The 16,570-nt window shown below is 51.5% G+C and overlaps 1 protein-coding gene across 5 annotated transcripts in view; it reads right to left on the bottom strand.

Annotated features, from left to right (window-relative positions):
- The window catches only part of LOC119436857 (uncharacterized), a 334,612-nt gene that overhangs the window by 33,719 nt on the left and 284,323 nt on the right, over positions 1 to 16,570 (bottom strand). Inside the window, exon 1 of one of the 5 annotated variants that reach the window (XM_037703868.2) lies at positions 14,121 to 14,449. The exons of 3 other annotated variants lie outside the window; for them this stretch is intronic. In XM_037703868.2, coding sequence (XP_037559796.1) covers positions 14,121 to 14,225 — 105 coding nt within the window. In that variant the 5' untranslated portion in view covers positions 14,226 to 14,449. Of the gene's footprint in view, positions 1 to 13,903; positions 14,052 to 14,120; positions 14,450 to 16,570 lie in introns of those variants that run through there. One more of the 5 variants, XM_049660042.1, reaches the window with a different exon arrangement.

Below are 16,570 nucleotides of genomic sequence, written 5' to 3' on the forward strand. Positions count from 1 at the left end.
GCGGCTCGCGTGCGCCACGAGGTAATTCGTGACCGGCGCACGAACGAAATGTGCCAGATAACAAGGGCGCACCAGAAAGACCGCGACGAAGGACACTCAATTCACAATATTGCGTGTGTCAGCCACCGAATCGAATGCGACTCGCTTCGGCGATAGAGAGAGAAGCTCGCAGCAGCGGCTGCTCCTCCGCACGCAGACCGAGCGGCGCCGACCTTGCACAGCTGCCTCGCAGCTGCGCGCGCAGTCGAGAATCCGCGCCCGCCTGCGTGGATCTCGACAGCTGAGCCGCCACTCCGACGCGTCTCCTGCAGAGGCAGCTATAGGATGCGCGTGGGCGTGAACGCCACGAGAGTCGAGTGAAACGGTAACAAAGGGAATCCCGAAAGCTCGCCTCGGATCATTTCGCAGGTGGAGCGGATGCACAATTTGCTGCAAACGGCACACTGCAGTCACCCCGTGGATACAGTGCTCGGCGAGTGAAACGCGATACTCGGACCGCGTGGCGGCCGGCGCTTTTGGCGCCCCCAGAGCGCATGGATGATCGCTGAGGGGTCAAATGCAGTCACAATTGATGCGTCACAACGGCTCTCGGCTTCATCGCATACCGCAATCATATTGGTGTCCCTAGCGCTCAGTGGTGGCGCAAAACCACCGGCATCCACGCGCTCCGAGCACCGTGTTTCAATCTCTGGGAGTTATCTCTGAGCACAGTATACTGCAGCGTAGCAAACTTTGATTAGCATTAACTGATTAAAAGGGGAGTCGCGGTATAGAGCAGCTAAAGACACATTCAGGAAGTCACGCATGTACCGTAACACCTCCGAAATTAAGCCGCAGTTAAGTCTCAAGCCTGCTTATACACGCACCCGTATACAGTGAAAGTCAGTGGCGCTGGAAAGGTCCCAATGCACGCCACTGACTTCGGCGCTGCCGACTTTTGTAACCGCACAGCCACGCGTCACCCCAAAATGAATCACCGTTCGCTGGAATTTACAGGTTTTTCATGCGGATTTAATTTCTTGCGCTTTCATCGGGAAAGTTTTCGCAGCACGAAACTACAGAGAAAGGTACATTTTGCCGCATCTTCGCCACTATACTTGGAAGTAGGTGTTACAGTGTGATCACACGGGGCAAGTACACAACAAACGTTTTACTTATGAGACGAATATAGGTTATGAACGACACAACACGGTTTCTTTCTTTCTTTTTCGCAAATCCAGTGCTCAGAACTTTCGCGGTTGGAAGTATACGTGTCCCTTACTGTATACGCCCACACACAGAACCGCAAAGTGGATACCTTCCACGCCAGCGCGCGGCGCGACACTAGTCACACCTGGCTGTGGTAACCATATCGCGCATACGAGCCTTTTTCATCCGGTGACCATGACACACTGCGGCTCCCACGTCGACGGAAAGTAGCGCAAATGCATATGCCACGGCCTGAGAGACGACAATGCAGCAACCAACCAACCGAAGGCAATAATGAAACGTCGGCTGTTTGTGTCCCTATGTAATTTGGTTCATTAATACGGTATTCCAAAGCTAAGGTGGCCAAGGCCACATCTAACCAGAACTATATGGCAAGGAGCCCCTCGAGTCAAAAGACCATCAAGGCGAAGACCACCCGTATTTCTGGCAGTATGAATGGCGAATTCAAATAACTGCGTAGAGGGCTGAAGACGCACGTGTAAAAACTCGGTTTGAAAGATTGGGAAACCTCGGGTGATCAGATAATGTCCTACTAAAAATGTTTCCTTTTTAAAAAGAAAAAAAAAAAAGAAGGAAGAAAATGCGCCACGGCTGTCGCGACTGCCGTGTAATCGGTTCAGGAACCTCAAAGAATGTCCTTGCCGTAACAAAGCTACACTGCAGGGCGGTCTGTTCCTTATGTTTCTCTCACTCTGTCCCCGTCGCCAAGTGTATGAGCGGTAGATGCACGATGACTGCCAGCGATCTGGTTTCACTTATCAACCAACGTGACAACGTTTCTCCGAAAAGATATATCTCTTCTCTACGCGTGTCCTCACGAAACTGAAGCACTTGGCGCAAGGACGAGCTTACGAGACAAGACGAGACTGAGTGGTGCGGTTTAACGTCCCAAAGCAACCCACGAGCCATGCGAGGTGCCGTAATGGGGAACTTGGAATTAATTTTGACCACCAGGGGCGCTCTTTAACATGCATTCCGAGGGTTTTTTTTTTTTTTTTTTTTTTTTTTTTACCATACCGCCCCTATCGGAATGCAGCCGAGGCAGCAGAGCGCTAAAGCAGCTAAGCCAAAATGGCGGGTACGTAACAGGATAAGACTACTGCGGATACGCAACTGGTGCGTACGTCACACAAAGAGAGGTGATATCTGTTCTGTTAAGTCAAACAATCACGAGACCATCTGCCAAAGAGGACACAGGTAGTACGTTAGAATCACTGACGTAAGCAGCTCAGTGCTATATATATGGTGCTGTGCGCTAGAGCACGAGGTCGCAGTGAGGACCGTAGGTAACGTACACCTCTCAGAAGCGCTTGGATTTAAAGTGGTCGCAAGCGTCAACCGGTGAGCAGTCGAGATAAGCAATAGACGTTTATATTTATATACAATACCTACAGCACCCTCTAGGGTATTATTGTAGGGGGGAACAGAGTATTGGTGAGAAAAAAGCAGGGAAGAGATTGATACGACCGGATCTCGTACTGTCATAGATGTAGCAGTCGGTACAAGGTAGATTTTGAAGGGGGGGGGGGGGGGGGGGGTAAATGATTAAGGAGATGTATACAAAAATGCTAGATAAAAAAAAACATGTGTAGCATATCCGATTAAATTAAGCAGGCGACTATTTGTCACCGCTCTGTTTCAAAGGGAATGACATTAAATCATCATCATCATCGTTGCTTGGATACCGGCCGCTGCGGCCGCATTCCAATGGCCGCGGAATGCAAGAAACGCTCGAGTACCGTACACCGGGTGCAAATTAAAGAACCACCATGTGTGGCCAAAATTAATCCGCGGTCCTCCGCGACGGCGTGCGTCATGTCAGATCGTGGTTTTGGTACTTAATATCCCAGAATAATTGACGTAATTGAACACGCAAAAAGACAATCCTTTCACGAGCCTGTTCATTGCGTATAGACTCTTCCAGAAGCGAAGACCACGCTGGCCGACCGCAAGGGCCGGTCGCAACAGCCGGTCGTCGTATGTACCCGTATATCGGTTTCTCGAAACGCCCGACCGCGGGTTGACCTCGTTTCGCAACGCACTTGAGCGCGACGCCGGCGTGGGTGGCTCGTCCCGAGAGTGACGTCAGCACGGATTGCCCCGAGCCGCACGGTAACGCGCGGGGTCCACTCACGCGGCTGACAGCGATACGCACGCAGTTCGCGCCGCTAAAGAACCCCAGAGCCGGCTCGTCCGCCCAACGCTGCCCTTCTCGCGAAAACCCCAGCAGGCGATCGAACGTCGCGTGCACGGGGGATAACGGTGCACCTGGCGCCCCGTTACTATTTTGAAGGTGCGCCGGCGCGCACCTACACTTGCTGCGGACGCCGGCCACGCGGCGTTGCCGAAGGAACCCGGGTCGACGCAAGGTCACGAGCTATAGGGGTCCCGCCCTTGCGCGCGCGCACTGCGAGGAGGGGGCTTCGCGACATCCGCATCGCCACTGATGAGCGCCAACGCCTCGATAACTCAAACGAATCTCGCCACGTTAGAGCTACAGAAAGCGGCCTTCACAGAGAAGTTAGCAAGAAGTGACGCTTGGCACGCAGGTACAGCGGTGAGCACTGTTAGGGTGAACACGCGAGCGCGTGGCCGACGGCACTATCAGCGCCGCGTAACAGCCATCGTTGGAAACATTGCACATGCGCAGCATGTGCTTTGCGAAACACTCTTTCCACCGCGCGCATCACGTCATCGATACGCTTGTTCGTCGTCTGCTAGCGGCATTTTTTGTTCGCTGAGCTGATACCTTCTGCATTTCAAGGTCCATCTGGATTGAAGATTGGCGCGTGAAGGAAAAAAGTGAGTGTAAGAGGGATAATTATTAAACTTTTTATTCAAGAAAATTGCACTTTTGCAATTCAAGTTAAACAAGACCATGAGAACAAATATAAAAACATGAGCAAATCTAATAGCGAGTCATGTGACCACTTACAGCAACGACTGCAGCTATTCTGGACGGTAACGAGTCGTAAAGTGATCGAACATATTCCCGATCGGCTTTCAGCCTTTCCCACTCGTTGCTGACTTGCGCCCACAACTGGTCCGAAGTCGCAGAATAAAGGGGCTTCCTTGCCAAAGAAGCTTTCAGACGGCCCCACACGTTTTCTATCACATTCAGGTCCGCTCCTTTCGGAGGCCATTCCAGTAGGTGCATGTGCTGCTCCGCCTGGAACTCCTTGACAGCCCGCGCCGTGTGTATCGGTGACCGGTCCTGTTGGAACAGGTAATCACCGTCTGGGAATAAACTGCTCGCATATGGCAACAGCACATTGTTCAAAATGTTGCAGTATTGTTCCGACGATAAGTGTCCACGTATACGTTGCAGGGGCCCTAAACCATATCTTGAAACAGCACCCCACACGTTCACACTCGATCTCCCACTGGCAGAAACACCTTGCACGTTGTCCGGGTCGTTCCTGCGTGGCATTGTGACGTTAACTAAAACAATTGCTTTTCAAAGCAGGAAGTTTGCCTCACCGTGTGCCTGGTAGTCTCCAAACACGCAATCTTTGGTCTTGTCGCGTCGAAAACGTCGACTCATCCGAAAAGATGACGCGACCCCACTATTCTGATGTCCATGCTTCGTGCAGCTCAGCGAACTGCCGTCGTGCGTCCTTGTTTGCCGCCGTTAGTAGTGGCTTCTGCGCTGCGACGCGACTGCGAAGGCCCGCAGTACGCAGGCGACGTCGAACAGTGGTGTCCGAAACGTCCAAATCCAAGTCCTCGCGTATTGCTGGGGCTGGCAAGAAAGGGTTACGAACAGCAGCTGCAACTATGAGGGCGTCTTCATCGTCTGTGGTAGCTTTAGGGCGGGGCGCGCGGTGTGCATCCTGAATGCGACCTTCATACTTGTAGGCTTGAATTATCCTGTTCACAGTCTTCAGGGGCCTATTAACTAAAGCGCCAATATACCGCTGGGAATAACCTTTCAGGGAAAGATCGACAATTGAGCGCCGTTCATCATCGGGAACGCTAGCCATAATACGATCTGGCGACAGAATGAACGGCTGCGAAAGATGTTTGGTTGTTTTATATACGGCGTTGCATGCAGAACAACTTTGAAGGGAACGAATAGACACGCCCCCATAGATATACAAGTTTTTTTGTCTTGTTCTGTTCAAGCACAGATGTTTAAAGAAATCTTAAAATGCAGGATGCATGGGCTTAGAAAACAAAAATGCGGCTAGCAGACGACGAACAAGTGCATTCATGACGTCATGCGCGCGGTGGAACAATTATTTCGCGGAAGGCGTGATGCGCATGCGCAATGTTTCCAGTGATGACCGTAACGGGGCGCTGACAGTGCCGTCGGCCACGCACTCGCGTGTTCACCCTAACAGTGCTCACCGCTGTACATCGTTACATGTCGTGCTCGAGTACGACGGTGTGGAAGCTTGAATACAAGGCACCTTATCGCGTGAGTTTCTGTGAACCAGGGCCGACGTACGCCATCAGGCGCATCCCTCGGTAGCAAGGTCGTGACGCAGCAGAAACTTAGCGACGCCATGCAGCATGGTGAATAACAGATACAGTGTACAGATCGAGCGTACGACTGATGTGCTCCGCCGAACTCTTCCGTGCGATATCCCATCCAACTTACCCTATAAGACAGCCACCATATATATATATATATATATATATATATATATATATTCCGTCAGCCACAAAGCAGCTGCGACTACGTGTGCCCCGGTGGAAGGCTAAACTTTCGTCGAGCGCAGCAGAATCCGGCCTGCGTGACGCTGTCGAATGACGACGGCTCGGTGTCCAAAGGAGGCGGCAACGGGCGCGGCCGAGAGAGGAAGCCGTTTGCGGGCCAAGACAAACGACGGGTCCCGGGAGCCCGCGCTGCGCAAACGGCGCGACGGGGCCTTTCTCCACATGGCGAGACCCGAGGTTTGCGAACGTGACTGGGCGAAATGCCTCGCGGAGACAGACGGGGCCCCGGTGCGAACAAAAGCGATCCCCAGTCGCCCCGAGGGACCGAACGGAGAAGGCAGAACGCAGCCCTTTGTGCAGCGCGCACCCCCCGTCTGACGACGCGACCACGCACCGGCAAACGTCGCCACAGCCATCTATGCTACAGCCGGGGGAGGGGGGGGGGGGCACTGTCGGTCAAACGTCAGGAAGACGCATGCGCGGTATAGGCATGTGCCCGCGATCCCGCGCGACGAGCAGTTCCCAGCTGACAAACCGCGGACAACGCGTACTTAGCCAACAAAACGCGCGCGCGCGCGCGCGCGCACACACACACACACACACAACGCGGTACGATAATTACATCTGTCCGGATTTATTTTAACACGAAAGTGTTTTATGCCGGGGTCCACCAAGACTTCACTGACGTATTTCCGTCACGGAAATACGTCAGCTTACAATGTACACGAACATAATACAAAGAAAGAAACCAGAAGAAAAAGTTCCACAAACATGCAAAATTTGGAAATCGAACCCACGACCTCTCGGTCCGCGACGATAGATCGCCGAGCGTTTAACCCATTGCGCCACAAACGCATTTGCAGAGAGCTACACAGACGCGCCTTATATATCTAACACTCCTCCGTGTACCCGCGCTCTTGCTCGGGGCGGTGCCGCCGCCTACGAGCAGAAAAGAGAAGTACTGCATTATGACACTAACGCGCACCGACAGTGAACGCTTCGGTGGTCTCAGCACTACGACGCCTCGATGCCAGCATTCGAAGGGACGCTGGCATCAAGAAGCACTACCAACGCCACCTAGGTGGCGTTCACCGTACTCAGCACAGCGGAGCGTGGCCTCCGCAATTAGCTCTGAAAATGTTTCTGAAGTTGATCGCGGAGGCTGCAATTACGACGCGCTGTACGCGCTGATTTGACTCGGTGACGATTCAGTTACGTGCTTTGTCTTGCGCGTTGTATTAGTGTGTCAGTTACGTGCTTCGTCTTTCGCGTTGTGCTAGCGTGTGCAGCGTAGTGCAGCTTCCATATGCACGACGGTGTCTCATGGTCATCGACGTTGGTAGTCGTGATGGAGGAGACGTGCCACCAGGCGTCAGCGTGGGTGCATCAACGCCTAAGGGCGCTTTAGCCACAAAACACCAATAGACATTATATATCAATGTGCAATAAACATTACACTACTTCTGTGAAGACACGTTTCACTTTCGTGTTCTATACCGATTCCTATATAAGAGGGATCAACCACACTTTTTTTGGTTTAGCCCTATAATCGTGCGTGTGAAGAGCATGCTCAATTGACATTTCAAATGCATGTTCAAATGAGATATTTTTTATTTTCTCATTCAGCCTGCCCCCTCGAAATAAAATCACAAACGGGGCGGAGTGCTTAGGCAACAAGTGCGGCAGCTTCCAATGCTGAACTGAACATGAGCTGATGCAGACATGCACGTTAACACTGATGTTCAAGCTTCAAATGTGGGAGGGGATGGGGGAGGGGGGGGGGCACGCCGTGATTAGAGACCTCACTGACCAGATGCGCGGAAAGTAGCCAACGGACATTACAGATGCACTCGCTCTAATAGAATGCACGTTAGACAATGTCTGGTGCCTGTTAGAACATTTCGAATTCGATTACCAACATTATTTGCATCTGTCTCAAGTGAAGTGGTACGATATTCACCGCGCCTCACAGTAAAATCAACGAAAAAAGCAAGTGACAAAAAAGTTGGCATGCACTATATTCGTACCAAAAAGTTCAGAAACCTACCTTCTTTTGAGACACCAAAACTGACCGTCGCACACCGGCACATCTTGCAACGGCTCTTCGTGCAAATACCGTGATATATATCTATATAGTGTATATATGCAAGACGTGGCCCCGCCCGGCTCTATAACCTGCCATCCTACGCGAGTGCGGATCCTTTCCACATCCAGCAACGAAAGTATTCCTCTGCTATACGCACTGCAGACAAATTGAAGCGTATAAAGAGCAAGTGTCTGGCATGGTCAGTTATTCCGCGGGTAATATACATCCAGTTCGGCCTCCTTACATAATCTAAATCGCAATCGCAGCCCGTTCGCATACGTTAGAAGGTGACGAATCACCGCCATTTTATCCCCGCAGCATTTTTGTTGAACGTGTCCTTCGCGGAATGAGCGCAGTTACGAATGCGAGCGTTCCAGTTTTCCCGGCCGCAGATTGAAGAGGACCGCGTTCCACTTCCCGCTGTACAGCTAATGATGATAGCATGCATCACGAAACACGTAGCGGCTCTGACGCAAGTATAATTATTTAATTTAGGCTAGTTTTAACCTAAACAATGTCGCAAACAAATATTCTGCAATCAACACGTGACGCTGTACACGAGATTCCGAAAGGTATTAATCGCCGCTGCGGCATGCGGTCAGCGCTTACTTTATTGCGAAACAAATGTTTTCACCACCTGCGCACCTTCGCCCGACAACTCGGCTTGCAGAGAAGACCACGCGTTGCCGAGACTGTATTCCCTCTCTACACGGACTACGCTGCCAAAGTGCCAGACGGTGATGACGATGATGCATTTTACGCCCATATAAACAAGGTGCCATTATAGACACGAACAATTTCATGTAACCCCACAAACGCCTATACACATGTGTTTTTTTTTTTAATTATATACAACACCGCCTGTCTGCTTTATTTCTACACGCAAGTTACTTACATAAATGTCGCACTTGTGGCAATTTTACAGGCTCATACGAAGATCATTTCAGGAAATTCGAGGGAGAGAGAAAAAAAAACACGATTGCAATGGCTTTGTCATCAAAAGTTTCATAGATTCGATGGTGCGTAAATCATAGAATTTTATTTTTCTCGTTTGCGTCGCGCACGCTTTCGCTGTCGAACACGCGTGCATCGCAATGCTTCCTTTAGACATTTTTCACTACAACACCCAAAAGTGCCGAATGCCTCGGGATGAAGTGCCATCGTGAAAATTTTGTTTTTGAAACTGCATCAAAGCAGCAGTGGCTGCAGCAGCAGCAGCAGCAACAACAACGGCAACAAAGAAAGATGGTATGAATGACATGTGGGTTAATGCGTCTCAAACGAAGCGCCGGACTTGTTTGTAACCCATGCACCGCCATGTTAATTGCCAGCCCATGATGTCGATGCAAACAGCGCTATAGCTGTGCTTCGTCGGCAGCGGTAGCTGTCGCAGCAAGAACAGCACCTGACCGATTGGAACGATTATAAAGCAATTCGTTTTGTGGAGTTCGTGAGATCATGTGCAGCGTGCACCTCGGCACTTCTAATTAACATCACCGATATTGAAGGACGCAGAGAGGCTTCCGATTACCGCGGACCAGCAAAAGGCGAACGAAGTTCGAAAACTACCTCACCGTTAAACTTGAAAAATAAAGAAGTAGTACTCTCCGCGGCCCTATACACGCGAGTACAGTTTTTTTTCTTTTTTTTTTTCTGAAGAATGGCAGTTGTGAGCCACCATTTAGTGCAGAGCTCGTCCAACACGGAAGAGAAGGCGAAAAGAGAAAAAAAAGCAGCCGCTTCAGAAAAAAAAGAAAAAAAAAAAACATCCATCCATATCCTGTGAGCTGTGTGCTATCGCTATACACTCAGGGGCATAGCAAAGATAAATAAAAAAAGAGGAATCGATCTCACGAATGCTCGAGAGAAAACGTGAGATCGAGAAATCGTTGCTGCCGAAACTCATTATATACGCAAACGAAAACGCGCCTCTTACGAATGGGGAGAACAGTAATAAGGCAGTAAATAATTTCGTCACATCAGTAAGTCGTCGACTGCCTGACCGCTGAGGTTTCTTTGTTGCCTTACACCTGCTCAAGTCCGCTATTCGCAACAAACGCCAACGAAGACACGCACAGCGCAACACGAAATCTGCATCGAAACAAGAATAGCTACACCATATGTTGCTTCGTTTAGGCAATGTTCCAACAGCCTGTTAACAATCGTTCTGGCTGCCATAGGTGCGTTAATGCAGCTCTGTACGCCGAAACAAGAAAGGAGACAAAAACAAGGGGCGGGGGCGAAATGCACGCGGCCGCGCTAGTTTACTGTAACGGACCGTTACTTCCGCGTAATGCGAGGCGTCTTAAACGAAGAGGCAGTTGTCGGACACTTGAAACGGTGCCAAGGAGCCGCCAACCGCCTCGTGAAGGGAGAATGCCTCGTAAAGCCCAGGGCTGTAGCACGCACGGAGACAAGCGGGGTTAAGTGTCTAGAGCAGGTGCTCAAGACTCTGCTCCGTAGCGCATCACGCCTTCCCGACGCGCGGTCCAGCTATAGCGTAAATCAAGCGCGCAGCGAAGCATGCCCGCGCTATATCCCGCGCGGCGTCGGTCAAAAAATGACCAGGGTGAAGGTATTTAGCTTGCCCTGGCCTATAGCTGTGGCCAAAATATAAGCTGCTCTCTCTCTCTCTCTCTCTCTCTATCGCGGGATCTTGAAGTACCCGTGCCGCTCTGAAGATTCGCGATGCGGCGTCCCGGTACATACGCACCGTCCGCATCACCGCAGCGCGTCTATACGGGACTTAAAGCCTCGATACACGCCCGTGTAAAGCACGGTTCCGGAGCACCGGTCACGGATGGTCCATAATCGCCTACAGGCATAACGTCCTGCGTTATCGAGCCGGCCACTAAAGGCCTTTTTTTACGAGCGCGCCCTTCTGTAGCATCACTGGGAGAGCTGACTCCGCAAAGCGGCAGCAGCAGCAGCAGCAGCAGCGCTCGTAAACCGCACCCGCGTTGAGCCGGACGCGCCCAGTGACCTGTGCAAGCGGTGCGTATACGAGGCGGCAGGAAGGACAACGCGAAACACTGCAGCCACGCGGGCCAACACGGCGGGTGACCGCCCGCAAACTGTAACGGTCAGTCGCATGGCAAGAGCACTGTGACGGAAAACGCCGCTATATACAGCGGAACCGCACACCTATATCCTGACGCCACGAGCCAGGCAGAACCGAGGCATGCAGCTCTCCCTACAAACCGTCACATCCCCTACTGCCGACGCAGTGATCACCGAGCGTGTCCTATTGTGCCGTTTGCTTTCAGCACACAGAGCCTCCCGGTTGTGCGTCACATACTTGCGTCAGCGTCGCGTTCGGATCGTGACACCTCCCGCGCGCTAAACCGAGGCTGCAAATCGGCGGCGATTCGTATTCGCGCATACGTTTCGCCACATCGGTTGATCGCACGACGCCGGGTGAAGGCGACAGCCCCGTCAACGGTATCCTTTCAGGTCAATGCAAATGCACGCGCGACTGCCGCAGACTGCATCTGTAATCGCATGAACGGTATAGCCTTCCCGCGAACACGACAACGGGATATACGGCAAAAAGCTGCAAGCAGGCGAAGGAGACTTCACAGGGTTCATACAGTATATAATACATAATGCAGCTTGTTGTGCAGATCGCTGCTCCCTACATGGTGGGAACGTGCACAGCGTTGCTGTATGCAACGCGCTAATTGTGTTTACCAGCCTCGCCGTATACATACTGGACGCCATTTCTGTTTCTTTCTTTAGTTGGTGGTAGATTTTTATGGCGCAAGGGCAACTGTGGCCAAAGAGCGCCAAACACCGTTTCTTTCTTTCTTTCTTCCTCCTCCTTCGGTTACACGACATAGACTTTCCGAAGCTATGAGATACAGAAAAGGACAGAGTTGTGGAAATTGGACAATCAAGATCTTGTTGTTTACATCTCGAAGGAATTTTTATCTTTAGACTATAGTGCTCATGAAATCATTCCTGCAGAGCCACAATACAGAATCTGGAAATGCGCGATTGATAATAATCTTCACAACGTCGCTTCGGATAGACACACAAAAGTGTCAGAGAAACAGTTCAACCGATAACTCGGAGGCCAAAGCGAGATACCCGTTTGTGCGTTTTCGTAGATACAACGCCACCCGACAGCAGCGCCTTCGCTTTGGAATACGAGGGCACATATGACCGCAAGTCAATGGTTTGGCTACCGAATAATCGAAAGAGAAGGCGCATCTGAAGTACAGGCCCTCTTGAAAAAAACTTTAATAGTTTGGGACATTATTCACACGCGTTCGTGTACACCGAGACAATATGGATACAAGCGGTAAAGAACTTAATTGGCAGAACCTGCCTTCGGGTGAGAGAACGCAGACGCTCCGGAGCGTACGACGATGCGCACGCGGAAAAAAAACTAAAAAATAAAAACAATGCCAGCCTGGGAAAAACACCTATCACTCAACGTCAGCGAAAAAAAAAAACATAAACGTCACCACCTCTGCTCCTGTGCGACTAGCGGGCGCATATATTCATCGTTGCAGAAAGGCGCTGCAAGAGCAAGCTAAGCGCGCCTGCTAACCGATGCGCAGATTTGTTGACAGAAGAGCGGTCACATCGTTCACTTCGCGATATATTAATGACTCAGTCTTAAAGGGAAAGTTAATATGTATACAAACCAGCATGTTTTGAACGTATCATATCAACTGCGCAAGAAAAAAGAAATGCTCGATGTGACGCATTAACGTAGACTTTGGTGTTCATTTTTAACAGTGCAACCTACTGTAAAGGCCCACGTCACGGCTGCTTTGAGCGCTATAGCTTTGTACTAAACGTAAAAAAGAGGAAACGGTTAAAGTACGGTAGCAGATTCGTGTGGCTATCCTTGAGCTCTAGCACTGTCGCGTTGAATACTACCATCTGGGCTCAAATTTCTGTTCTCGTTCAGCAGCACATTGCCCAATCGCTGTAGACCGATATTACGGGGGCTGTATTTCATACGGGCGTTACATTTGCGAACTATAGTTACAGGCGCACTCTGCTTGAACAACAGCGCAGGTATTAAATTTGTGTTCGGTGTTTGTCACGCTAAAATCAGTTCTAGCCATAGGTCACAGAAGGGCATAAAGAAATTCTGCCCGGCTCCCCAAACAGCAGCGCAGTCGCGGTCATCCCGTTTGCCTAGAGTGGCATCTTTCATCAAAGACGTCGCGTGCACTAAATTCCGTCGCTAAGTGAATGCAACAAAGTGTCGCCAGACAGAAATACGAGAAGCGATACGACTGGCGCAAATATAAGGACAGTGGTTCTACGAGCCAACATACAAACTAGTTCAATCCACAATGAACTGTACAGAGCGCCCACGTCGAACACGCATCCATCAAGCAGTCTCCAAAGTGCGAGAGGGTCAACGCTCGCGATATCAACAACTGAAGGAGGCCACTCTTGATAACGCGGACACAGAAAGCAGAGTTGGTGTACAAGCCGCCGATATTTGGCTGTCAGGTGCTTCGCTGCAAGTCCTTTGTCGCTATGTGAAGTGAGCAGTGTTCAACAGCAAACGTATTCTATTCCAATAGGGGTACGAAACAGGTGTGTTTTCTTGAAAACGCACCTATTACGTACAACGCACGCAGAAGCGAACGTGCCTTTTAAATCAGACTGAACAGAAAATAAAATGACAGACGCACACACGAAAAAAAGAAAGGATGTTGACTGTGCTAGCCTTGTCCATCGGAATTTATAGACACACAACGAAACAAACATGCAAGCAGTCTACAGTCGCGATATCCTTCGGCACGTATTTCGGCGGTGTGGTTGCGAAATACATGTGTGGCAGGAGAAGACGTCAATCACGGGGTAACGCAATCAACCGACGGTTACAATAGGCGATCATTACAAACAGTCCCACACAATTAGCGAAACGTTCGTCGCATCATTACCCTACCGAGAAAAAAAAAATCCAAATCATACCGCGCGCTACACTGTCCACATTCAAAGGTTCAGGGGCTGCGCAGAAAAGAACAGCTGGTTCGGCCTCGCGCATCTTTGGTCACATTTGACGAGAACTGACATGCACGCAAGCACCAAGACGAGAAGAAACGAAGGTGCCGCAAGGCAACACAATGACAACTAACCCTGCCGCGCAAGGGCTAAAAAAAAAAAAAAACAAGAGCGCTGATTGACTCACAGTAGATCCGTGTCGCACACGCAGCGCCTCGCTTCTCTCAAGGCGCAGCCTACGTCCGCAGCAGTCTAATCCAGATGGAGTGCGGACAGCCGTGGCGCACCACATTCGTCGTCATCCGCGGGTTCGCGCGGCGCAGCAGCCGTGCCGGCGACAAACAACGCGGAGGAGATCGGTGCCTCGAAGCCGCGACTACGACGACGAGCCGCCGGGGAGAACGCAGGTCGACCCGGCAGCATGGGCGACGACGACTGGAAGCAGCAGCGGCGAATGTGAGTCAGCGCGCGCGCTCACACACACGCACAGAGCGGCGGCGGCGGCAACTCTCCCTCTCGCGTCGACGCCGTCGTCCCCGCAACGGAGAGAGCGCGTGGCGGCCAGCTGGGATGGGAGGGAGAGTGGCCCGGCCGGCATCGCCGCCAGGTAGCGCAGCGTGCGCTACTACACACACGACTTCGGGCGCGGCGGCGGCCCCAGCGGCCCCCTTTCGATCGAGCCGGTCGTAGCAATCGCTTCTCCACTATCGGCGCCAACGACCGACCCCCACCGCCGACGGACGCGAGCAAACCCGGCCCTCACGCTAGCCCGGCCACTAGTACGAGGAGGATCGATTTCGGTTTCGAAATATAGAGCGCCGGCCGTCACGTGGCCTGTGGTCTGGCGGGCGAGACAAAACAAAACGCCGTTGGTGAGGGATCGAGCGCGTCTTCCAAGACACGAGACCCGCCGCGGTGGCTCAGTCAGTTAAGGCGTTGCGCTGCTGAGCACGAGGTTGCGGAATCGAATCCCGGCCGTGGAGGCCGCATTTCGATGGAGGCGAAATGCAAAAACGCCCGTGCATGTGCTTGCGTTGTAGTGCACGTTAACGAACCCCAGGCGGTCAAAATTAATCCGGAGCCCTCCACTACGGCGTGCTTCATAATCAGAACTGGTTTTGGCACGTAAAACCCCAGAAAGAAGAAGAAGACACCAGAGGCCTACTGTTGAAATGCCCCGTATGCGCCACCTCAATGGCGTCTTGTCTGCGTGACGTCCGTGTCACAACTACGGCTCATAAAATACTAACTGTATTGATACAGTATTCCCGTATCTCTAGAAGAGTGTGCTTCCACGATCGTACAAATCGCGTTCACGATGTACACTTCACTAATGTTTATCACTCCTTATCGGCACTTCGTTACTATTTCTTCGCAACTCTAGATATATGCCGATAAGCGTATTCTGTGCGAGATCGTTGTGAATGACGCGCGTGCCAACAGGAGAGGCAGAAAATACAACTAGAGAGATAAAAGAGCGAAGGCAAAGATGTCAACCAGCAACGGTTAACCGCGGCTTGTTGCACAGAGACACACGCGCGGCTTCTCAGGGAATCCAGAGTAGAGGCTGTTGTGCCTGACGGTCCCGCGGGACAACGGATGATTCACCGGCAGACGTGCAGCTGTGCGAGTACTGTTCACGCTACGTCGTTTTCTCGAGGCCCCGGAGCTGGCGACTAATTCGGCGTCACATGGGACTAATGGTCAAGCAATTATCTTCCCATCTTCGGCAGTTCGACCTCCTATAGAACTGCTGGGCGAGACGACAGCAACCGCCGCCCTCCAGTCTCTTGACCACTTGACAAGCTGACCGTCACGGAGAGCCCACAAATTTTTGGCAAGGGGCCAACGTCAAGGATTTCCGTGGGAAATGCATCGAGCATGGGTTCCCAAGTTGCCACCCGTTGCCTGGTATGCGGGGGCGATCCAGCAACACTGGAGGCGGGGCCCGGCGGAACGGTGGAACATCAAGGGCGGGATTTTTCGAACGGTCGTAAACTGTGATTGACCGAGAACCACAGTGAATTGCCTCGACGAGTGAAAGGGCGAAATGAACTGATCAAAAGCGGGGCTTTGCTGTGGGGCTTGAGGGTCGGAGATGAAAATGCGCGGACATGCAAAGACGTTAGCATGTAGACGGCTCCAAGAATCATGGAGCCCTTCGTGTAAAACAACACGTACATTTGTATATAAAACCATTTTCTGACCTCTTGGAAGTCTCTCTGGACCTCTCCTTCTCCCGGCACCTGGCACGGCACCAGTCATGGAACCTTCGTGGCCGCTCGGACCACCGACTTCGCAACAAGGCCTTTGCCAACGAGTGTCGCTTCAAGAAAGGACAAACGTTTTTCAGACAGGGAGTCGCACGTTTATACTGCTCGCATTCGTATGAGACATTACTTCGCTAAACCGAATCCCATGGTATACACGCGTAAAAGTTGCCCAGGCGGAACCATTGACGGCCTATAGCGCAGCAACCAAGAACTCACCCGTAGTAACACAGCCCACCCTACAACGCGTAACTCTTCTGTGGAAAATGGGCTGGCCTTACTGCGGAACTACAGTATGAATATTTTAATTAAAATTAAATTCTGAGGCCTTACGTGCCGAAACCACGATATTATTATGAGTCAACTA

Source organism: Dermacentor silvarum, chromosome 1 (genome assembly GCF_013339745.2).
Source record: "Dermacentor silvarum isolate Dsil-2018 chromosome 1, BIME_Dsil_1.4, whole genome shotgun sequence".
Taxonomy (NCBI): Eukaryota; Metazoa; Arthropoda; class Arachnida; order Ixodida; family Ixodidae; genus Dermacentor; species Dermacentor silvarum.